The sequence below is a fragment of the Neopelma chrysocephalum genome, unplaced genomic scaffold, assembly GCF_003984885.1.
Source record: "Neopelma chrysocephalum unplaced genomic scaffold, ASM398488v2 Primary Assembly neopelma1_23, whole genome shotgun sequence".
NCBI classification, from domain to species: Eukaryota; Metazoa; Chordata; class Aves; order Passeriformes; family Pipridae; genus Neopelma; species Neopelma chrysocephalum.
In genome coordinates this window covers 9,674,013-9,699,998 of record NW_020897691.1, presented here as the reverse complement: position 1 = coordinate 9,699,998, position 25,986 = coordinate 9,674,013, and the positions used below count along the sequence as shown (strand labels likewise).

General features: G+C 39.6%; 1 protein-coding gene across 10 annotated transcripts in view; it reads right to left on the bottom strand.

Moving 5' to 3' along the window:
• Positions 1-25,986, bottom strand: part of RPS6KA2 (ribosomal protein S6 kinase A2) — a 283,503-nt gene that overhangs the window by 59,019 nt on the left and 198,498 nt on the right. For 9 of the 10 annotated variants that reach the window (XM_027686577.1, XM_027686606.1, XM_027686594.1 and 6 more), the window contains 5 exons: positions 13,969-14,049; positions 13,087-13,166; positions 9,944-10,050; positions 2,907-2,944; positions 2,045-2,187 (listed from right to left, as the gene is read on the bottom strand). In XM_027686577.1, the coding sequence (XP_027542378.1) occupies positions 2,045-2,187; positions 2,907-2,944; positions 9,944-10,050; positions 13,087-13,166; positions 13,969-14,049 (449 nt within the window). Of the gene's footprint in view, positions 1-2,044; positions 2,188-2,906; positions 2,945-9,943; positions 10,051-13,086; positions 13,167-13,968; positions 14,050-20,297; positions 20,319-25,986 lie in introns of those variants that run through there. The other variant, XM_027686650.1, reaches the window with a different exon arrangement.

Sequence of the window (25,986 nt, the reverse complement as noted above, 5' to 3'; positions counted from 1 at the left end):
CTTAAGGTAAACAAAATTTAAACATACTCTATGGATTGTGGAATGTAGTGTATTATATAGCTACCTAAAATAGCTTCCACGCCACAGGAAATGGTTCTGTATTAGAAGAGCACATTACTGTGTTAATTTCTGCTTCTGCAGGGAAGCTGCAATAACAGTGGTGAGATGTACTGTGAGCCACAGCTGCAGAGCTGTGCTGTGCTGCCTGGTGGTGATCATGCACTGAGCACTTGGGTACACCTGCAGCCTGCACACTTCAGGAGAGAGCAGCATCGCCTTCGTTATCTGGACATATCCCTGTGAGAGCAATAAATACATGGTGTCTGGGCTCCAAAACGAAGGCAGCATCGCCTTCGTTATCTGGACATATCCCTGTGAGAGCAATAAATACATGGTGTCACAAACCATCTCCTTGATCATTTCTTCATCTTTCAGCACCAAGAGCACCACAGACTGAAGAGGCTGGATAGGTGCAGTGGGGGAGCAGGTTAGCACATGAACAGCTAATTTTATAAGACTGGCTTGAGGAGAGTTGAATACCTCTCTGAAAAACTTTCCTGACACCGCATTCCACTGTCAACTACTTCAGCACAGAGGAGGATGTAATTGGGTCCTTCTCATAAGCCAAGTAGCTTCACTGTAGTCTATATCTCTTCGAGCTCTTCTTGGAAAATGTTTTCTAGGACCTCACTTCTTCAGCAGTCAGGAGATTTCTTTTACTTTCCAGGCTAATTGCATTTCACAATGAGTTTATTCCTTTCTGCTCTTCTGAAATAGCTCCTTTCTTTCTGTGGTGTTATTCCCTATGATGGTATAGGTACTATATCAATTTTGGACTATTACTGGACTAATAAGCATCTTCAATAAATGGATTTCCCCTGCAACACTGTAGCAAATACTCTATTCTAATTGAGGTTATGAGATCCACTTCATTTCCTTTGTTCAGAAAAAGATGGCTATCTCATAAAGTAAAATATTAGATCAATCTGTCATGACTGATTTTTAGTAAATTCATTTGCATTTTATCTAACTTTTCATTGATTTCCATGTATAAAAATGAATTAGCGAAGTTTCTGATATTGACTTAATTTAAACTACCTTTAGAATAGCATGCAGGGCTCTTAACGGTTAAACAACAGCAGGGGAAAATTGCAACTTCTGTATAACTAATCTAATGCAAAGAGCTGTAAGGAAAAGATGAATTCCTAGCTATTATTCTGTGTCAATTGATACACTTGTGTCTGTTTCTGGTGAGTTTTCCCCTCCGAAGAACAGTTATTTTAAAACTCTTTCACACATGAATTTTTTTTAACCAGCTTCAGCATGTATTCAGAACAAAGCAAACATCCCAAACTGGTCATAATCAAGACACTACAAAATGATACAGAAGAAAGAATGATGCCATGGCATCCATACGCACTTGTTCTTTTTTCCCATCAGAAGAAAAGAGAGCGTTTTGAGCTAATAAGACTACAGAACATGCACAGCCAGTTATTAGTGGAACAAGAGTCAGCAGTGCTGTTATAAAGAAGACAAATGAGTAGCAAAAGAACCACTGAGGTCCTGTGAAATGCTCAGAGAGCCCTGTAAAATACATCCTTTTAAATCTGTGTTTTGCAAAAAGAGTATATTTCTGCATTTCTCTAGAAGGATGTCCCTAACATCTGAAAATTGCTGCTTGGGGAATTGTTTCCTAACAGGAACCGTGTCAGTAGCTAGGAAGATGTTTCTTCTGAAATACTCCCGCTTTTCTGAGCTTGCCCTGCCCTGTTTCTGTGCTGGAGAAATATTCATGACTCATGGCAACCAACTGAGACAGCAAAGGACTGTAAGAAAAAAGAGGGAGTCTGGGGGCCAAATGTTACTTCACATACTGCCTGGAGCAGCTGCTTTGACACAGCCGATGCAATGAAAATGACCAAGCAATCATTACGCATCTACCTTCCTATCAAGCCTTAACTGCCGAAAGCAGTACTTTTTATCTGAGGGATCTAATCCCTCCTACAGCCATCCCTCCAACAAACAAACACAAATTTTCCATTACCATTAGTACACCAAAAGACCACCAGTCAGCACTCTGTGTGTGTCCTCGTCGGTTGACCACCTCTGGGGCCATATACTCTATCGTCCCGCAGAAGGAGTATGCTCTCTTGTCATGGTCAATGGCTTCTTTACTCAGACCAAAATCTAAATAAATTGAAACAAAAAAGACTTGCAAGTCTATAACAATGATTATTTATGATTTTGTTCACTTAATCAATTTTAACAAAACACACCAACCAGCTGACAAAGCACCCTTCTGTTTGTGTGCAGAAAGGCTACAAGCACTTAAGTGCTGAAGCTCTGCCGACATGGAGTGTCTGGTTGGCATTTGTTAATACACCCTGAAAGTAGATATACCATTTTCTCTGTTCATAAAGAGGTTCTGGCCCAAAGCGGAAGAGAGAGTTCAAATAAACAGAAATATACAGTTCAGGTTTGGTGAAGGCACTGCTGGTAAGGATTCTTGCTCAGATAAGCAAAGTATTAGCAATAATAATCACAGATGCCACCAGTGAAAAGGATGGCTAGACAGCACCTCCAGGGTGGCAAAGGGCTGTCTTTCCAGGCATCCTCTGCTTGGAGTAAAGCAGTCATAACGGGAGCATCCTTTCATCCACAGTGGTAGGCAGCCAAGTCCGCATGCTTCACATCAGTCAGGAGTACAATTTTACCAAGAAAATGCTATGTTCTCCATGTACTGTGCAGCATGGGGATTTGAAAATTGTCAGGGAAGCCCACCACGCAAACTTCTGGCTTGTAGTTTTTGTAAGCAAACTCTTTGCAACCAAAGACCAAGATACATGGAACATTCTGCAGAAAAAGGAATCAGTTTGTAGACATTAATTTTTCTGTGCCTCACATACCTGTTATCTTAATGTGACCCTCTTCATCAAGGAGAATGCTATAAAGCAAAAAAAATAAAAACAAAACCAACATTTATTTATTAGTCAGGCACAGAGGTCAGTTAACAAACATGAAGAAAAAAATGTTTAAGCCAGACAAGGAGATATGCAAGACTCAAATCAAAACTTATGTAAACAAATTGTTAGTGGATTCTATGGCTCCAGAAAGAAAAATGAGCCTCAAAGGTCTGCCTAATCTCATGTCTGAAGCACACACAGCCTGCAGCAGTTGCATGAGGAGCCTCCTCCTTACTCCATAGGAATGCTCGAGGTGAGCATGCAAACAGAGCTCAGAAAGAACACAGTGTTCAAAACCAACAACTGCAGAGTGTATTCCTCCAGCAGGAGAAGGAGCTACAGGTTTTCTGCTCATCATAATAAACGGCAGTCACGCCAATAATCAGGGCTTGGACTCACCGGACCTAAAATTAACTCTACAGGTTCATGCTGAAGTAATAAAAGTGATCATAGAGAACAATGACTAGTCACAGCCTAACCGCTTGGATCTCAGCCTCTGTTAATTTATTCTGTCCAAAATCACAAATGAAAATTCAGCCTGGAAGCCAAGTTCAAGTGTTCTCATGTTTGTCACCTGACAATGTATTTTATTCTCACAAAGGCACTCCAACATTTCTGTGTGAAAATGACTGTAGTTCACAAAAAGCAGTGCTAGTTTTGTGGAAACAAGAAGGAACATTGAATCCGAAAAATAATGATTTTTGGTAAGTAATGAAGGTGGTGTTTCTTCAGTTCTAGTTACTTCTAACTCACTTTTCAAAATGGTCTAGCAAGGTGTCAGCTATTTTTATATTCTGCTTCTCTTAGAGAGTCACTTTAATCCATTTATTCAGGAAGAAAATAAGACAGAAGTGAACCAAACATAATGGGCTATACTTTTATGAAAGGTTGTGTCTGTACTGAAACATAATTGAAAAAAGATGATCTTTGGTCATTCATTTATGTGTTTGGAACAACCTGTTGTTGCGTGATTCATCAAATAAAGGCCAGAAGCTGAGTCCCATAATGCGTTCAATAATTAAAGCTTTTTCTTCTCAATGAAAGCAACTTTACCTTTATTCTTTCTCCACAGTTTTCTTGAAGAGGCATAATTTTTAGGTACTAGCCTATAACAGGTGTGTTTAAATGTATATTTTTTGACTGCAACCCCTAAACCGTGCTTCAGAAGAGAACAGAATAAAACATCTCCCATTGTGGAAGTGAGTGTGAACTCCCCAAACTCAGATCTGGAAAAACAGCAAGGGGCAGTAGAGCTCAAAGAAATCATGCAAAATTTTGCCCCACACCCAGGAAGCCCCAGTGAATAACAATGCAATTCAAAGGTTGTGGGAATTTTCCCAGAAAGATCAATTTTATATTTCATAGATTTTATATTTCTTAATTTCCAACTGAAAATCCATGCTGCTTCTGTATGTATACAACGTATGTTTCCCATACCTTCACCTTCACACTGATTTGTAGGTTCATACCTTACCCTCATTAAAGGGATGGAGGCAACATCAACACAGCTGTCAGACTGATAATACTGTCCTAATTGAGTCAGAAGCACACAATAGACTTTCTCACACTAAATGTTCACATGAGCAGCAAAATGAACAGATCCTGGTTTCCAATGGACGTGTGTTGTATTCTATATCCCCTAAAACTTGATCTACAGTTTCATCCTCTGTCTCATGTTCCCTAACCACCCTTATACAGTGCCCTCGGCTGCTGGCAGCTTCCTCAGGCCCCTGGCAGCACTCTTTGGACAGCTGGGTGCTTCCATATTTGCCATCTGCCACCACCAATAATGTTACAGTTACTAACCAAATATTATATTTGATGGAAAAAAAATATGCTAAAAGTGAGAAAAAAAAGACAACTGTTGCACTGAATTATCTTAGAGTGACATTAAGAAGCCAAGAACAACATACTTGCTACTAAACTCTGAATTACAACAACAAATAGTTTTTTCCCTTTGACTGTAGAAGCAAACTTATTACCTGATCATACTCTATGTCATCTCTTTTTATCTTTATCACTTCACAGTTCCCTTTTATCCTAATATGTCCATAGTAGAAATTTTATTGTGACAATCACAATTACTTTAGCTATGGTTTCCAGGATAAGATATCTGCCATAAACTAGTATTATTCTGTGGAAGGGAAAAAACCCCAGAAGTTGAAAATGTGATTCAAGCTTGAGAATAATATTTTCTCTAAATTAATGATTTAAAATTATAAAAACCATAAAAAGTAGACTACTTTTAAATGCTAAACTAGGCTATAATTCCATTGAGTGATAATCTTTCACTATGAGATTTTTCCATTTCATTTGTTCAGTTTAAGGTTTGCTTTTACAGGATACTGTCATTGTTGACCTGCTCTTCAAAACAGTAACAACCGTTATTTGGTGAAAAATATACCAATATCATAAATAAGTTAACCATACAAAGGCTTGGAACAGAGAATTCCACAAAATAAGGCTATCTCTTAAAGAAGAAGAAACTGAGGGGAGAATTCATTGCAGTCTACAGCTTCCTTACGAGGGGAAGTGGAGAGGCAGGCACCAATCTCTTCTCTCTAGTGACAGGACCTGAGGTATAGGCTGGATATCAGAAAAACGTTCTTCACTCAGAGGCTGATTGGGCACTGGAACAGGTGCCTCAGTGAAGTCGTCACAGCACAAAGCCTGACAGAGTTCAAGAAGTGTTTGGACAATGCTCTCAGACACACAGTGTGATTCTTGGGAGTGTCTTGGGGATATTCTATTATTCTATGATTGAACATTTTAGCACCAGGATCATCCCACACACATTCAAACTGCTTTCAGTGATCTCAGTTTAAAAGTTTGTTTGCATGATCCCATACTATCTCACATGATCCCATGCTATCTCATGCGGCTGAACATAAACTCTCTGCTGTGGCTTTGTTGACACCCCAAAGTCCCCAAAAGGGACTTCTTACTTTGATGGAAGTTGATGTTTATTTTCCACCATAAGTCTTTGTCCTGTACTGATTTTCAGATTTTCCCTCTCTACACAGGGCAGCTACATTCATAAATGAATTGCCATGGTTTAAAACATGCAAACAGTGGTGTTAAACAGTGGTGTTTGGTGTTTAGTGTTTTAGAATATAGTTCAGCATATCATAAGTTGTTATAGGAGCAGTTATATGAACTGTCCCTTGTACAGACAACTGAGGGCTTTACAACATACATATTCCTTGTTAATCAAAGCCCCTCTGACAGAACATATCGAAGTGCACCTAGGTTCCTGGAGAGAGAAAAAGCAAAGACAAATAATAAAGTCTGCGCATTTTCAGATGGTAGAGTTACTTCTAAGTCACTCATACCCTTAAACCACAGCATAAGAAATAACATGCATCACATACTACTTTAAAAGTTCCCATTTTTCTATTTTGGTATGTTTATACCATATTTAACAGCTTGATCCTGCAGTTCTTAAATAAAAATGTGTCTCACCATGTAAGTGACTCAATGGCTCTCAGTGTGACTGAACAATACCTTGTTCCACAAGAGATGCCACTGAAACCACCAAGACAACTCAAGGAGAAGAATTTGGCTGCAACAATTTAAGGGAAGCATCTGCTTGTTCTAAACAAGAATTTAACTAGAAAACTCAATTCCTTGCCTTTTTGAAGTAAGTACAGCTGACTTTAGAACTACTCTCAGTTGCACATAAAATTAATTCATAGCTTTGAATTGTTAACATGGATTTTTGCTCAAGGAATCTTAAAAAAAAATGCTGAACCTTAAATTTTAATGTACTGAGAGCTCTTTCAAGTGGTCTGAACAGTCCTATTTTCTAACTAGTTTTTTCGACATAAACAATTCTGATAAACTTCATTTTAGGATACTTACGGAGCTGACTGAAGATATCTCAAACCTATTAGCAGTTACTTTTGGAAGCTTCTGAAGGACAGCAAAAACATTAAACAATGAAAGATCACGTGCAGTGCCTACCTTTAACAAAGCGGGGGAGAGAGAGAATTGGGAAATTACAAACTAATTAATTTATCTCAGTTCTGCAAATCTGATAAGAGTAAACCTGGTGCTCTAATCAGACTGGTAATGCCTCTTCTGTGTGGGATTCTGCACGTTTCACTTCAAAGGAGATAGGTATCAAGGGAAACCCAAGGCAAGGAATGAGAATGATTGAACACCTATAAAGACTGACTACTGAAGAAGAGTTCAGTGTACAGAAGAATGATGTGCTCACAATCCCCTGAGGCTGCTGCTGAGAGCAGAACGAGCAGGCTGGGGAGTCCAGGAGGATAGGCCAAGGAGCAGTGGCCTGCAACAGCAGCAAAGAAATTTCAAATTACCTATTTGGAGCAACTTTCTAGATGTCCTTTCTAGGCCTCCTATGGAGACCAGCAGCTATTTTAAGACTAGGTTAGCAACACACCTATAATGGCCTTGATATATTCAACCTAGGCCAGGGGCAAGGGGAGGATGAGAACATCCTGAGATGGTCCTAATTTTCTTCTATTGTCTTATTTAGAAATCTATTCTTTCCAAGAAATAACTTTAAAAATCAGCAATTTTTCCCTTGAGAATAATTTTTTTATTCTGTTGTATCTCTTTATTTAATGTAAACCCTAAGTTCCAGTGAAATCACAGGCTGTCGTGCTCTGCTGTCCTAGGTATGGCTACACATAGGCTTTGCACTAATAGAACTATTTTTAAAAGATGTGGTGTTCAATCAGATGCCTCGCTTTGTCTCCAGGTAAGAACTTTTGGGTCATTCCCTTTCCTGTACAACAGTAATATTCATGTAAACCAATTTTATACTATGGCAATTGTATCCAAATTAAACTGTATTACTGCTATCCATTTAACTGTACATAAAAGACCATAAACCATATATACAAAAGTTAGGAAATACAAGAGTGAGGGTTGCCACTCACTGTATAAAAGTCTTCAGTTACACAATAATATTTTCTGTTTTCTTCCAGAGAAATCTTATCCCAGTTGGGTGACTGCTAACACTCAGGGATTTTAGCAGAGTGGTACAGTGAAGGGGATAGCTGGTTTCAGCTCAGACAAAAATACACAGAAAGCTGGATTCCACCTTTTTGACATGCTTCTATTTGACAACGGCAAATCAGTGACACCTTCCTTTCTTAGGTGAGCTCTAATTTCTCGATTCACTGATCCCTGATTTGAAGCATTGCAGCTTGGTCTGCAGAAATTTTAAGTGCTCTCACTTGCAACTGGAGTCACTGAGAAATGTGCTTTGAAATGCAAAGTGACACTTCATGATGAGAACTCTGAAAAAATCCAGTTCTCAGTATCTCAAATACAGTGAATAATTTTGACATGCACTTAATTTTCTCCTTGGTTTCTAACTTGTCCTAAAGCAAAAAATTACAGCATGTCCCTATAAACGTAGCAGCATTGTGACTTATACTTGAATATACAAGCTCATGTCTGGATACCTTCAAATAGCAGATTCATATATCATGTGTTAGCTTGAAAATCAGCTTCGCCTAACATCAGACAGAAAAGTAGTGCATGATTCATACTAACGCTCACTAGAATCAAAGTTTAAAACTGAAAACCTATAACTGGAGTTATTCTATTACGTACATGATTGTTGATGCTAGATGGATAAAAAAGCAATTCAGAATGAAGTTGAAACCGAAGAGCTTCTGGCAGACGATGCAACAGCACATGGCTGTGGCAGCTGTAGTGTGACGACTGCCTACCTGCATTTCATATGAGTAACAAATCGGTACTTTGTTCCCTCCAGTTGTTCAATTTGGAGGATGACTTCCCGTGTTTGCCTAAGACTCTGGTTTTCAGTTTTGGTTGCATAAATGGACTAGACTGGAAAATTTGGTCACCTGCAAAACAGTTTCTAGCCTAAAAGAATGAGAACTCTTGTCTGTTAAATTTGTTTGGTACTACTACTACTATTATTTTTCTAACCAAAACATTAAATTGAACGTAAAATTTAAATCACATAGAACTGTAATGTAGATAAACAGTTTCCTCCCCTTCAACTTCCCAATGCCCAAGTCCACCTTCTGTCACTTTTGGTCTCCTGTTTTGTCCATGAGCGTGAAAGCAATAACACTCTACTTTAAAGAAAGAGCTGTAGATTTTTCAATTAGATGTCACAGAAGGAAAAGGCTGCTTTGTTATTAGGCTTTGAAAGTGTAAACAACTGCCAAGCAGACTGCCCTTAATGGTCATCTTTTATAAATGATGGCAACCATTACATCAAAAAGGTTGGTAACTTTTAAATGTTGCAGCCTGCTTTATTTGAGCCGGCCCAGCAGATGCAGGCAAAGCACAAGGCAAAGGGCATGGAATAAGAACAGTATCATGCCATTCCCAGTGATAGCACTGAGGGTGTTATTTGCTCTTCTGAAGTACTGAAAATAAAAGAAGAGAAAGGAAAATGCTCCATAGCACCATGTTAGGAGTAGAAAATAGCTGCAAATACAAGTGAGAACAAATATTTGGAAAATATTTTGGATAGTTAGCAAAAGTGTTTTAAAAATCCTGATTATCATGTCTCTTGTGAGCTAACGGGTATACTAGTTTTCAGACATGCTCATTCACTTTAAGTAATGGTTACAATAAAATTGAACAGTGCCATGACCGTGACATATTTCGTATGAGCTGGAAGCGGAGTTGCTTTGAGTGGTTTACACTGTAGCAAGGGGAAGGCCAGATTAAATGCTGCAAATAGAGAACGGTGCTACAGAAGCTAAAGGCACAGGGATCCGAATCCTGTGCTGAGATCATTCACTAAACTGAAGGCCAGGCACGCAAAGGTCCCATCATAGTGTAGCACAGTCAAAACATTTGGCCTCATGCTAAAATGTTAGTGAGGGCCTTGTGTAGAGTCTAACATACAAGAAGGAAGGCAGAGCCTCTGGCACCTGATTTAGTAGCGTGACAAGGAGCAGAAACAACCTAAAAGTTCATGTATTTATGTTTCAGTTTGATTTTTCTTGTTAACTTACTTTTCTGGTTTTAGATCCCTGTAAATAATCCCAAGACTATGGAGATGGTCTAATGCCAAGGCCAGCTCAGCTAAGTAGAACTTGACATCCTCTTCTGTAAACATCACCTAGAGCGAAGGAAGAGAAGAACACATATGTTTATTGGACAGTGGTGGGCTGGCTTGTGTTAAACAGACAGGGGAGGAATTGTCTAATGTGGGAATGCTGGAAGGACCATTATATGAGGTTCAATATTCCATAATTTGTCTGTATTCACATTAACAATTCTTACCAGATTCTCCTTATAAAACAAAACTTGATCTGTTAAGTGCTTCTGTTCCTCAAAATATGCTGCTCTTATTCATCTGTTTTATCTGTTTAGATGACATCATGTCACAATAATATGAATAAGGTTTCAACTCCTTAGCATTTGGAAACAAATCACAAAATTAAATACATTCAGTGCTGTCCTTATTGCTTTCATATCCCTTAATTTGCTAAAATCTTGGCATTTGGTTACCAAATTCCCAGGAAACAGCATGGGAAAACCTTTTTGGGGAAGGGAAATGCTTCCAAATCTGAGTAGAATATATACAGCATGAAGAGACTCTGAGTTGGATTTAAAACCCCATACATTGAGGGTTCCAGGAATCTCAGTGCAGATGCCCTAAGCAGTGATGTGTTGTCTAACATCCAGAGCCTCATGAGGTGTAAACTGAGGGCTGTTTTTCCTATGGCTGATACAGGATACTGCTGAAACTGAAAGCCCTGTTTTAGGCAATAAGAAATTTCTGTAATTAAAAAAACACTAAGCTCTGAAAAACTCGACAAGAAAGCGCTTCGGTTCAGCTTTCATTGTCTCTCAGACTTTCTCTTAAAATTAAATTTCAATATGCACAGAGATAATAATGCAGAAAGAGAAGCTGATATATTGGACACACAAGTGCGAGTACTATGCATGACAGAAGTAAAATGAGTCGGCTAAATACAAATTTACTTATTGTATGTAAATACTACAGTATGTAAATAGTACGGTAGAAGTTGCAGAGCTTGATTTTAAAATTAAGTCTCTGCTCTCAGAAAGGGGTAGCCAAAATACTTAAGCGCTCTGAGAAGCTCCAGACAGCTGACAGAAAAAAGAGATGATTCAGAGAACAGATGTCTCACAATTTAATTAAGAATTTCACTGCAAAGGCTAGAAATAAAAATACAAGCAAAATAATAAATATGCAACCAAAAACCATGACTAAAAATTAAATTGTACTGAATGTAAAAATTGCATTAATTTTCAAAATAAATTTAAATTATTTATAAGGTTTAAAATAAATTATGTAGTCAAGAAATTAAATCAGTAGAATCAGGGAAAAATCTAATCTATAGAGATACACCTTAAAGTCAGATGTCTCAGAAAGACAGAGCAAGAAATAGGTAAGCTTTGCATGCATGCATGCGATATATACATACATATATATATCTACGGGATCTGACTGAAAGTCCACTGAAATCAATACCATTCAAGCAAATCTATAATAACAAATTGTAAACAGTACAAGTTTTCCCAGAATTTCTTCCTTTGCAATTCCTTGCCATTAAATGGTTCAAAATATAGGTAGACAATGTGAGCTACAAACACTGGAAAAAGAGAAGTACATTTTTACTGTCAAGTTAAGAGGACTCCTTTGTATTGGTTTAAAGCAGAGAAGTCAGTGAATTGCACTGGCAAAGCTTTGGAGAAAATGTGAAGCTTTAAAGAAATACAAAGTCTGAGTTGTTATCTTCCACATCTGAGTTGTCTGGTTGTGCAGAACAGGGACCTGCCCTCTGTAGACAAGTGTCACATTTGCTCTCTTCTTCCATGAAACCAGAGAGGCCCTTGCTGAGATGGCAATCTTGCCTCATAATAAAGCCTGGTCTCATGACAAACAGCAGAAGGATATTTTACTGCTTTTTAATCTTTTTCCTCATATTAAAAATAACTGATACCATGTACTAAGTACTTATATAAGTATCATTACTCAGCAGTGTAATTAACCTGTTGCCAATGTCTTCTTGCATTAGCGAACAAGCCTTGAAAGCAATTACTTGGGGTCCCAAGCTGTGGTGCACACAGCAGCCTGCAGCGTGTTACGGAATCAGGAATTGAAGGGGTGGGGCGGAGCTAGGGAACTTTTGACTAAAATTACTGTTTTCACAGCTTTTTTAGTCCTTCGGTAAGTCCCCAAACCCAAGAGCAACGGAGCTTCCCCTCAAGATGGCATTTGCAAGGTCCCTGTCTTTAAAGACTGTGTTATAAGCGGTTTCCTGCACCCCTGTCTCCACCCTGGAAAGTGACCATGGGCTGGGGACATCGTGCTGGGGACAGACAACTCCGGGGCAGCCAGCCTGCCTCACTGGAATCTCCTACACTGTACACAGGGATGTCTCTGAGACTGTTGGCTCACAGAGGTGTTTGGAGATGCAGAAAAGAGCTAGATGAACCTAGAAAACCTACTGCAGCTGCTCTGTATGGGCATCAGAGAGACTCAAGTTTGAACCGTTCCCTGGCTGCCGTTTCCTTAAGCAGCAGCAGCCCCTCTCCAGGGGCAGGGTGTGCAGAGGACGGGGAAGGGACGAGAGCTTGGGAAGGTGATGGAAGCAGCAGCTGCTCCTTGCAGGCAGGAGAAGAGCGGGTGAGGCAGCCTCCCAGCCCCGGGGTGGTGTGGGGCCCCTGACCTGCTCCCAGCAGCTGCTTCAGGAGGCGGCTCTCTCCTCACTTGCTGCAGTAGCTGGCCCTGACCCATGGCCATCTCTTCTCTCTGCTGGCAGCATATGTGTTTTTCCACATGCTCTGCTCATACCCGGGGCAAAAGGTATTGGGGATTGATTTCTCAGACTGTTTCTCATCACATCCAAGATTTATTTTGAAAGTAATGTGTTGGGGCTATTTTGCTATGGTAATGACTTAGCAGTGGTGCAGTTTTCTCTGACAGTGATGTCTACATGGTATCTGCTGCATTACGGAGGGCATAATTCAAATACAATTTTTAAGAATCCATTTAAACATGCAATATGAGACAGCTTTATTACACATATATAGGACTATTCCCAAGGCCATTTTTCATTCCTATCAGTTCTGAAAATCCAAGGCAGTCTTTAATTTCTAAGTTAAAGATCTATCAGCTTACCTCTTTGGAGAGTCTGGTGAAAAGGTCTCCTCCCCGCAGGAAATCTAGTATCAGGTACAACTTTCCCTCTGTTTGAAATGCTGCATTAGAAAAGGATGGAGATGTTGGCAGCTCGAATCAAGATAAAGTCTCCAAAGATTAAGTCTTATGGACTAGCAGTGTATCATTCATGCCATTGCTTCACTGTCATTTCAGGACTTTGAGAATTGAAAAAATTAATTTCTGTACAGAACTAAGCAATTGAGTTTAGACTATGGGAAAAATGGTATCAGTTGAGAGACAGCAGTGCATTACTAACATATTCATTTCCCTGCTAAGCACCTATGAATTAATAGTACTTCCCACTGCACAAAGTACCAGGATTCACTGAGGGCTAGGCATAGAAGGAAGCTCCCAGTTTCGTGCGAGATGAGAGCCTGCACTATCCAAATGTCCTCAGAATACCCTTTATAGTAATAATGGGGCTCCCCAGGAAGCTGATGAGGAGGTAACTCCAGCAAGACACCACATTCATATACACACATATATAAAGTGGACTGGTACTGGTTATTAAAGACAGTTTTTATTTAGATTCTCTTCTTTCTAAATGACACCTGACAGCAGGTAAGGGGGTTGGCAGGTGTATGTGCAGCAGCTACCCCACCAGCACTACCTATCACATCAGACTTTATGACAAATCTATTTTGATGGAGGTATGGCTAAAACTTATTCTGAAATTATCCTTTAGCATAAATGAAGAATTGCACACAGGTAGTCTTTATGACTTTGTTAGAAACAGAGCTGTGAGTAGGCAGGGGGTATCTTTATGAAGTTATAATACATCTGGTTACAATTATCCAACCAAATTAAGAACAAACATGAATTATATTTTATTATAGTTACCATAATGAAGCTTGACTATGAAGGGATGGTTCACTTCTGCCAAAATATCTCTCTCCATTTTTGATCGTACTCGATCTCGAACTATAAAGAGGGAACAACAAGAACGGTGACATTAAGAGGCAGCATGGTCACTAGATACAGTACTGAAATGAGGTTAGTGATCTGGATTTTGCTTCTCACTCTGCTGATGGCTTGTGGTGTGACCTTTGGCAAATCACACCACTTGAGTGTCCTCTTTTTCTGCCTGTCTTGACTGTATAGTAAAAGTAGGTTCTTCAGGAAGGCTCCCTATCTTCCTCTGTAGAAAACTGCCCTAACTAAAAGGACTACAGAATTACAAACAACAGGAAGGCAATTACACTTCACAGAAGAGAATTTTAATGTGAAAATGAAAACTATATAAAATTAATAACTTTATTTCATGTAAGATTAAACAGAATGTACCACTCCCAGAGCAAGTTGGATTAATCTTGTGCAAATTAACTAACTGTATTTTGCTGATGCTAGCAGTGTTTATGACATATCACTCTCTGGAAGTGATCTATATGCAAAATATTTAAAACTTCCAATAAACCACCCTAACAATCATTAATAAGAAAAAAATGCCAAAGAAAAATAGTAAATAACTATTTTTTTAATGTGTGTGTAGAGATAAATTTACTGTGTGATAGCAGTGAGAAAAATACTTTTTGCGGTTAAGATCACTAGAGTAAGGGAAATCATTGCTGCAGAGGTGAGCTGAGTTCAAGCTAAACAAAACTGATGCTGAAAATTTCAAAGCAAAAACATTTAGCAAAATGTTTAGACACTGAGGAGGATTCAAGTCCCCACATTATCAAATCTTGATCTTAAAGATGCATTTTTTAGTCAATTACTGTTTTATTGAAAGTATTGGAATTTTCCTCTTTCTCTGCATTACACAATGCCAATATGCTTTTCAGATGAAAGCATCTACAAGAGATGTTATGAAACTATTTTACGTAGCAAAGCCTGAGATCTCAGCGAGATTCTGTCACTGCATGCATGTGTTGTTGAGCTGCTTAGAAGCTGAGTCCTCTCAGCACACCAGTAATGAACATACCATAATAAAAACACATAGTCTGTTGCTGTACTTCAAAAATTGATGCACAGAAATAGGTCCAAACCAGCTGATCTGAAAACCTTAAATAGGACTAGAGAGAGACTTGGATTTCTTGCTATTTTGATGCTAAACTTAGGTCAATAGTGATGTAAGGTTTACTAGCTCATTCAACCCAAGCTACCTTCTAGATAAAATTCAAAACAAAGAAGATCTTACAATCTTTATCTTATCTCCCAAGTGAAAATCACACATCATGCACTCACAAAATACTTAACCTATGTGAAGGCAGACCATTTCTTATGCTATAGATCAGCGATGATCCCAGGCAGGAATTCTTGTTGTACAGGTGGGCATTGCTACATGGGTTGCTTCCCATTAAGCTAGGTTAGTTAGCCTAACGAAGTGCCTACCTGCATTTACACTGCACAGGTGTGAGAACAGGGTGTCAGAACAGCAGCCCACGCTTCTCTCCCCATCATTTCAACCTCTGCCCAGCTGTGCAGCCAGGTGCCTTGCCAAAGCCCCCGGCCCTGTGCCCTGCTCACTGCCATGGTGGTTACAGGCTGTGGACCTATCAGGGTGCCACATCACCCTTCTCCCCACATACATGCAGGAGGCATGCCAAAATTAAAGAAAAGATGATGTTGCCACAGAAGACATCTCGTTCTCCAGAATCATGGCCCTGAAACCACCCTGAACCTAATTTACTCCAAAGCTGCTCTAATCACCACCTTCAGAGCGGCTGCCAAAAGAAGATCACTGGAACTTGTAATCAGGACTGTAGTTTGGCATGTCAGTTGGTGATCTGCCCTGCTCTGCCCATCTTTACAGCATCAAATACTGTCTGATTTAAATGGTCTGAGGGCAGAAGCTATATAGGCTCAGATTTTTATGCAGTCCTAGCACCCAAGAACCTAAGAATCATATTCTCTAGAAAGGCAAATCCACTTGCTTTCTGCCACTGTTCTTTTTTCACTCTATAACTTCCATCTGCCTGGGCCAATTTTAATCTCAGGAGCAGCCTCTCCAGAGGTATCTATCTGCTGGAACCAGATTACATAACACAGAGCACCATCAGAATATTCACCTATATGACTAAAATGCTCACTGGGAATAGTGCTCAACTGCTAAAATCTTGACCCTTCTACCAATATTGAATTTGTTTTTTAAAGGTGTGGTTTGCCACTTATCTTTAAATTATATGTCAGACAGAGGCAGAGAAGCCAGTCTGGAATGATGAGCACAAATTTATGAAGATTGTTTGCATGATCTTGGACAAATTAGCTCTCCCTGAAATAATCCCTGGTGATCACCAGGTAGAAGGGGCCATACTGGTGGAGTCTGTAAAAAAATGAAGGAAGCACCTGCTACCCAAAAATAAAAACAGTTCTCATTTCCAGGTATTAACGTCGTATGAAAGAGAAGGGGAGGCAGCTGAAGATACATGCAAATAAATAGAGCTTATCCACTTCTATCTGTCTAGTTCTGAACATTAAAGAGAAGGACATTGCTGCTTACTTTGCTGGTCTTTTCTCTGTCTTCACTTACCTGGGGTAAAAGTTGATTTTTCTACTTCAAAAGAAATAATTTTGAATATAACTTGCAGTGAAGTTTCAATTTTTGCATACAGATTATATGTTACAAGGCATGAGGGTTTTACCTAGAGTCTTGTACAAACTAATAAGTGTATCAAATTTAAACTGGTATTAATGTATGAAGATTATATTTCAGCTTCAATTTTCAAGTGTCAAATAAAAATGAAATTGCTTTTGTTTACAAACTGTAAATCAGTCATGATGTTGTTTCTTTGATAACTACTAGTACTGGAGGAGAAATTTTGTGTAAGTATGCAGACACCTACATACCGTATGTAAGATATACTTTCTGCTCCTGGCAACTCTTCTTTTGTTTCTTAAAGCTTCCTCTAGAAGCTCGTGTAGGGCTGAGAGTTTCTCAAACTTTGACACAGCCTGCAGAAGAACCTGTTTGAAAGCCACAGACGCCTGGGCAGCCACAGCCAAACTTGTATTGCACTTGTCCCATGCCAAGTAGCCCCTCCTGCCCCTGCACAGTCTCCCTCCCAATGTGTATAACTTGGGAAGGAAAAATGAGAAAGGAAAGGAAGATGAAAAACTTGAGCATATTCACGTGATAGCTATTGGGACAGAAAATCTCACATGAAAAAATTTGCTTCAGTAGCTGCTGCATTATGAGGCTACACTTAATTTTTTTAATACTGGTCTTTTTGGAGCAGAAATTAGGCTCGTGAAGCCAGAGGTTCAGCAGCACCTAAGGCAGTCACTGTCTGGGCACTGTCACATGGCCTGGGCCAGCCCAGTACTCCACTAGCACCTTTTGCTGACAAGACCACTAATGCAAATGGGTGCCAGTGGGGTGAGGTCTGCCCTGTTCCCTGGGCTGAAACCCCACTGGTGCCCTGCATGTGTCATGCGCCTTCCTTTGGGGCCAGCCGGATCCCATCAGGGCACGGATGCTTTAAATTAGCACTCCCATGATGGACACCATTTTCTGCTTATGCCTTTCCTCTTTAAAAGTCTTAGGCAGAGAAAGATCCAGCAAGACAGTGCTTATTACGGACATCTTAATGGACTGCCTTGGCTAAGGGCACTGGGCTTCAAAACAGACTTGACAAACAACAAAGTCCTCAGTGCAATGAAACTCGCTTTGGGCTTTCCTATGGGAGGAATCACAGGGCGGTGCATCAGTGGTAAGAGACAAGAGCCAAGACACATGTCTATCAGAAAGACCTGCACAGAGGAAAGGAGCAGGTCGGCCTCCATCCTGTCTGTTCTGAGGACCAGCAGCAGGGCAGGGAGGCAGTGACTTGGGGCTTGTCCAGCTCTGGCTGCCCAGAAGGTGCGGATATGTATGCGATATATTCCAACTTCCTCCATAGGTGCTGAACTTGGGTGTTGCTCTCACCTCTGTTCGCCAACAGCACAGGAAGGCAGAGTCTCATAGGTGAAATATTTTCTGTACACATTAGCTGAGGTCCAGCACAATCTGCTTTGCTCATGACTGCAGTCATTTGTGTGTTCAGGCCCTGTGAACGTCTCTGACTTATTAATGCAGCCTTGCAAATGCAAGCAAAGTACTTGTATGCTCCTATACACCTCTAGAAATAATTAAATGACTTCTAGCCTAATCACTGTTTTTAAAAAAGGAGATTGAGATAGATTTTGGGAGCTCTGCAAGGCATCTAAAACTGAAGAGAGTTCTAACACTCATCAATAGCTCTGAGATAATTTTTTAAGTTGGTGTTAGATGCATAGATCCTTTTATAAATCTAGTTCCAGCATGAATATTTGCTGGGTGCATTGAGGTACAGGAGCCTGGTCCGTCCCCAGAGTCTTCTGGAGGTGGCTCAGGTCAGGACCTGGTGATTTGGTCTTTGTCCACTGTTTTTGGAGACAATCTTCTTGGTGTCACCAGGCTAAAATCTGCACTTGGAAGCTTAATTTTTATTTATTTTTTAAACTAGGAATGGGTTGTCAGATGATAGGTTTGGTGTCTTAGTGACTTGTTCATTATGGCCTTTTGTCCTTTTTGACAATTTTAACCAAAGTGCTACTGAGTCCCTTGACCTGAAATATTAGGGAGAGAAATCCCTCTGCATGTCTGACACAAGCACTTGCCACTTACAGAAAGCTATTCCTGCAGGAAGATGCACACAGAAAATACACAAATAAGGTCAAAGATTTTGCAATCCCCTCAGCAATGTTTGGCAAAAAGCATTATTGATTATAAATTATTTGCCCATCCCTACCTTTCAAAATGACCTTTTAATAAGAAATATCACTGCTTAACCAGGAGCGGAGCACTAATTAATTAATAAAGCAAGAACAGGGAGAGCTACAAACTAAGTTACTTAATTAAATCACCATTGAAAAGTATCAGTAACAGGAGAAATAAACCAGCAAATGAAATGATGGCTTTAAATTTCATCCACTACCCTCCTCACTTCCTTAAAACTCAGCACTGTGCCTTGAGTGGAACAAAAGCAAAATATGACTAAAGCTCAGGAACATGCAACCCAATTTCAAATTCTTCATGTAGCACTGGAGCACACAAAAGATGAAGGAAATGGAATATATATATATATAAAAAACTATGTGCAACATCCTTTTCAATTCTATTTCTGATATTTTAATCTGGTTTTTAATGCTGGCTGTCATAGATGAAAGCAGAGAGCTAAATTCTAAATTCAAATTCACACTATGTCCAGAAGACAGAGTACTTGTCTGGTGACTAATTATGTGAGATATGGAGAAATATAGGCTTTCCAAAAATGATCAGAGTCTGGCTTCAATGGTTCTGCTTGGAAATACCATTTGCATTACTGTGTTTTTGTTCCACACAGTAATAAACTCAAATTCTCTAAAGAGCAGCCTTTCATGTTGTACCTTCATCAGCGCAGCATTACTACAACACAAAGGAAAACAGAAAGGTGTCCTGTTGACACCTGAATGTAGAAGTACACTGATAATGTCACATAGGGACTTTATGTGCTTTTCTTTTGAAATGCACATAATAATTTTGTGAAGGTTATCTTCTGGAAGAAAGATCCTCTGTGACCTGAAATACAGAACCTTTTAGAGATGGGGAAAGAGCCATTAAAACCAGAGCTTTACCACTCAGCTCTAGCATTGCTGCAGTAAACATAAAAAAACACATCTACAGAACAGGACACATTCCTTTGTAGAAGGACACTCTGAAAAATCAATAAGGATGTAGACTTGGTTTTAGGAGTCCAGGGTTTGGAGCAGGTCATTTTATCTCCGCCTTCTTTTTATTTTTTCTTTTCTTTTCCCTTTTACACGAAACAACACGTTTGGCTTTAAAGAAATTAAAGACTTTGTTTGTTTGTATTTTAAGGTAGCCTGGATGCTTCCATGTTGAGATTTGGAATGACAGATGTCTCTAAATCAATACTAAACTTTAGTATTAAACTTCCATTTATACTCTTTATCACCTATTCATTATTCTCTCTAAATGCTTGGAAAAGTTAATTAAATCTTGCGATATCCCTCTGAAGTACCTCTGCTCAATCTTCCAACGTGGAAAATTAAAGAACAGATTGATGAGGTCTAATGGTACATTAAAAAAAATAAAAATAAAAATCATATCGGAGTTCTCAGGAGCAAACATGGGTTCTAGGACATTCTAACTCAGCTGAAAACAAATCCTCAGAGCAGTAACCTGAGCTCCTCCCACGTTTTCCTGATACCCTTGTCCAGCACGCAGTAGCCTAGTGGGCCAGGAATGCTGCTTGGTGGCCTCCTTTCTGCCCCATGGAGCCTCTGGCAGCTGCTGTTTCTTCACTGGGACACCAACTTGGAACTCTCTCCTTGGTCAAAAAAACCCACAGACGCTGTAGGAGATTAAGTTTGTTTCAGATTTTTGGCTGAAATTTGCTAGTGGGTTCAACCCCATCATTAGAGAAATACTGATCGAAAGACCGGTCAGATGATCACATAAATCTCATGTCCTTATGCAGAGGTGAAATTTCAATTTTTGTGTATTTTTAAGCAGAACTGGATCAACTGAATATACACAGATGTGCTTACACATAGATCCCAGATGAAACTATGCCTCCCCAAGGCCTGCAAGCTGCAGATGTGCAATGATATCCAGTAAGCCAAATCCTATGGTGATATACAATACCTGCAAAGTCAGAATTACACCCCTCACAATTGCATAAATCAGTTCTAACTAACATCATTAAAAACAGACTTAATAAACAGCTTGATGAAGAGAAGAGAAAGCTGCCATCTGCTAGCAGGGAACTTCCTCTAAAAAGCCAAAAACTGCAGCTGGAAAGACATCTGTTCACGACTTGTGCAAAACTGAAAGTCTTCAGCATCTCTGCATAGTTGCACCTGGAACTTTTTTAATTTAATCTAAAGCACATGTTTTATTTAAATTTATTTACCTTAGTGGATGTGATATCCTGTGAAATCATCAATAAAGTATTTGTTTCTTGAATTCGAGTGTAACATGATCCAATTTTTTAATTATATTTGCCTCACTTGAACAGACATAACTATTATTATTAGTACTACTACTACTACTATTGCAGGCAATAACAACAATTTCAATATTAACTTTTACTGACAGGTAATAATTACGTATGCTCTAGGAATAGGCATAATTTAAAATGACAACTGGATAAGAGGGTTGGTCTCAGAATTAAGAGGTCCCAGTAAACACCATTCATCAGTGGCTCTGGAAATCATGATCACTTGAAGGGAGAAACTGATTTAATATTGTTTTGCAATAAAGATAAGTTGTTTAAAACAGTTATGAGACAGTTGGCCTTTTTCCCCTACAGAAGTATAAGTTTAGTTCCAACCAACAAGAATCCAACAAAGAAAAGATTAACAGGTACATATAGTCCTCACTCCTACTCTTAAATACAGTCTAAAGAAGGATGAATTTTCTCCATCAAACTTCTCTCATATCTCCTGTCAGACTGTATTTCCCTTCCAGCTACTGCCCTATTGCAGCACTGCATAACTCATATGCAGCTGCAAAGAGGCAGAACCAAGCCTCGTACTTCCTACCCGTGGGGCATTCCAGTATTAAATGAGCGTTTGCCCTGTGTTTGCTATTGAGATGTGTCCTAGTTGCAGGGACTGGGACCAGTTTATCACTATGCGGGTATAGCCAAAACTATGTATTCTTCACCCTCTATATAATTTCTGATGGACTGTTAACAAATGGACCGTTTGCAGCAGCTGCCCAGGGCACACCTGACACCTCAGGCTACAAGCTGGGTGTTAAAGAAACCCTGTGAGGCAGGGGAATGTTCTTTTGTTTTCACACTAATGACTTAGCTGTGGAAAATGCCCTCCCACTCCCCACCCCCACCCCGTGAAAGGCATTAAAACCTTCACACGCAGCCTGAGGGGTCATCTCTGCTTATGGGCCACCTTGGACTGGCATAATAGGCAGCTGCAACACCTAGACCATCCAAGATTCCAAAAATATCCCACGACTCAGAGTTAAATCACCCATTGTGAAACTCCCCACCCTGGGGGAGGTACTGGGCATTGCCGCCTGAACCTGAGCATATGGACTTCTGGTACCACTGGTCAGTTGAGAGGAGGACCAGAACTTCAACAGAACTGTGATCATAATCCAGACCAACAGGTTCCCTTTCCTTTTACTTTGCACCCAGGGGGGCCATGTGGTGCTCAGCACAGGGGCCAACGAACACCGTTCTGTTCTTGTCCCAGGGTGCAAGGTTATACATCTGTCTTTGTGGGTTAAAATCAGTTTTTCTCCATATCATTATATTTATTATAATCTTTTTAGTGAATTGTAACTCTGACTTGTAATCTCTCGAGTTGGGTTCATTTCTCCTGCCGGTTTACTTTTAAACCAGCACAAGATGTTTCTAACTCAACAGAAGCAATGGAGAAATTATTTTTTTCTTGTCCTGCTTGAAATGGAGATGATCCAAACATTCCAGAGCTGCTGGGTCTCTCAGGATAATGAGTTTCACCGCTTGCCTTTTAAGCTTGAAGTGCTGCATGGTTTAATCAACCACTGCTGCTCTTTGCTCTTAAAACACACCTGTTTTATGGGTTTTACAGGCAGGGCTGAATAAAGTTTGTGGATTACTTTACCCTGGAGGTGTGAAAACTGTCTGTCCTTCGGTATTCACCACAAATATGTTCTGCGATGTATCATCAAAGGCAAAAATACAGCTTTTACGATTGAAAAGTATTGGGAGTGACCGCTGGCTCAATGCAAAGATATTCCCTCTTATGCCAGCCTTCTACAGAAAAAAAAAAATAGTTCCCTTTATTCAGTCTCTCCAGGTCTAAAAAGCCAGTTCTACTGAAAGGGGTGTTTCCTCTCCTTCAGGATTTTTGAGCAACTACTAATCCACTTAAAAGGCCTGGCAGAAGTGAAAGGGGGTAAAGGTGGTGTTGGAGCTCCCCAGGAAGTTACTTGACACACTGACCTAAGGCAAAGTGCCTCTGTGATAATGATTTAAAGCTCACCCAAGTCCCTTCTATTTTGTTATATGAGCCCTTACTATTTTGTTTAATGGCATAGTATAGAACCTTCTGCCCAGTCCAGTTGGGATGTTTATGGATGAGACTGATAATCTTTTATAAAATATTAAGTGAGAATTCCTGGAAGGAGTGGAAATGTGGTATTACCCCTCTGTGTAGAATGTATGTACTGGGATGCTGTCATTTGCCACCGGGGCATTTTTGCTCATAGGCTGAAGTAATCCTAGTAAATGTTTTCTGTAGAGCTGCTTGAAGCTTGTAACTATACATATTTTCAAAGATATTTTTGCTGTGGCTTTTTTCTAAATTGGAACAAAAGGTCTAAATTCAGCAAGTTTTGCCAAAATTAAATTGAGAAAAATTATTTTGGGCGCATCAAAGTACTCTTTTGTTAAGTTTTATTTTATTTTTTCATCTACCCTTTCCTAAACACTAATTATAACATACAACTATAAAATATTTTTTTAAAAGGCACACGATCAAACCAAAGCATTCTGCTGAAATGCTTACTACTGACATTTTGTCAAGCAAACTTTCCCTAAACAGTCCTGTTCCTGTGGAGAGACACTCTATCAGAAACTTGATCTTTTCTTTTTCAGTTGTAACATCAATTCAGAAGATGGCATAATAAAAAAATGGATTTATTGATCATTATTCCGGAAAAAATATATTTACCAAACCCACCACGAATTTTTAAATCAGAACCCCTATATCTTTCAGGTGTAGGGTAAATATACAAAGTTATTAAGTAATGCTTTTGCAATTGTCCTTATTGGAGGGTAGTTTGCCCACTTAGTTACGATATGGGTAATGTGAGGCAGTGGCTGGCCAATGAGTGCATTTCTCAGAATTTTTTGGTTTGGATTGATAGTTGGATAGATTTGGTCACGGGACAGAAGGCAAATGTTAACATTCTCTCCCAGCTGTCCTGACCACGACTGCACTATGATGATTTCTCACTCTAAACACTCCTTCCATTAGGCTGCTTGGATGTGGTAAACACAGAGCCAATCCAATCTGCCTTGCTCTAACAAAAATTTTTGGATGAGCATTTCAGTTACTGACTTCCAAACATTTTGGTTTCTGAAACAAGTAACTAGTATATTCAAGGCATCACTGAGGAAGTCGTTGGGATAGTGGCTTATCATCCCACACTGAGGACACAGTTCATTTAGGAGATGCGAAGCCCTGAGACAGCTTCTATTTCTAAACCACACAGGACGGGGTTTATCAGCTTACCAGTTACACAGCCCTCCAAACTATCTGCACACAAAACAGACAATTTAGAATAGAATTTAGAATTTAAATAGTCCAGTAAAACAGTGGTGTTTAATGTAAACATTCAGGCAAAGTGAACCTCCACTTTGCCCAGGCTCTGACACGCTATGCAGACATGCTTAATATAGCTCTGTTGATGTGTTTGCCTCATAAAAATGAATGAGCATCTGCAAGACGGCTGTCTGTCACTGCAAAAGCCTCCAGTCCCATCAGCAAGTAGGGTGTGAAGTTAAGACAATGTCATTTCCTAAATTAGAGCATAAGAAACACCTTAGTCTTGTGTCATTATCGACACACTAGCTAAAGCCTTGCAACCAGCAAGACTTGGTCACACAACAAGAAACAAAACAAAAAAAGGCCAATCTAGCATTTTCTTCTTAGAGGAGAGAAACACAGTGCTCAAACAATTGCAAATTGTTTTTCAGCCTGGACTCACCACCATATAGGGAGTCTTGTGGAAGATGTGACTAAGTTCAGAGTGTCTCTGGGTGAAATCGTGGCCCTACAACAGTCGGTAGTTAAACCGCTGTTGACATTAATAGGATCTCACCATCTACATCTCAGTCCCTGTATACAGTTCCAAAAATATATGTAGCTGCTTGAACTCTACAGGAATACTTAACTGAAGAGGAAATTTTCTTTCTTTCTTTCCTATATTACTGAGTAACTGCCAAAAGCTAAACATAAACTGTACTAAGCAATGACTTGGGAGACAGGAGGAGAGCAGATAAATATTTAAAGGATATAAACACGGAGGACAGAGAAGACTTATTTCTCAAAATAGAAGGAAAGAAAGGAATACAAATAGGAGGAGGGTAAGTGAAACAGAAAAAGAGAAAATGTAGGCTATGTCGGGCAAACCGTAACTTCATGAACCCTTATAAAGCAGAGTGAAGGGTTGGGATTCAAAACTCATATTGATACATTAAAAAAAAAAAACCTGAACAGAAAAAGCTGAATAACTATTTAGTAATCAGCCTTTCATGGCTGCAGGGGAATGAGACTACATCTTTCACTATTTGCTATTTTGTTGCAGTGACTCCACCTCAATAAAGCATGCCTTAAAAAAAAATTTAAAAAAAATTCGCCATTACACACAAGTGTTCGGAAGGCTGTCTGAAATGGACTGTTTGTACCAGGATTAATACCCATAACACTACATTAGAATATTCCAGCAAAGTGAAAAAAATACCAGAAACTTAAAATTCTTATTGGGAATCAACCTGAAAACCCAGTGAAGAATAACCATGAGCAGTTTAGCTTCCACGCAGTGCTTTTAATTCTGAAATCTCAAACAGCATTTCCAAGAGTCTTTGATCACTATGGCTGTTACCCCATATGTGATAGCTGTGGGTAATGGAGAAGGATAATGAAGCTCTTCCAGGACCACCCAACCCAGGGAGCACCAACCCTGTGACAGTCCTTCCAGCGACTGCTCAGCAAATCATGCTCCTCACACACGGAGTGCAAACTTTCAGGCTTCCTCAAAACTTTGCTTTGGAAGTTGTTCGCTTTGTTCTGCTTGAGAAAAAGCTCTCTCAAACCCTCTCGTGACAAACTCTCTATAGCAAATTAAACACAAGTTTGTCATAACAGGATGGCAATATTTCT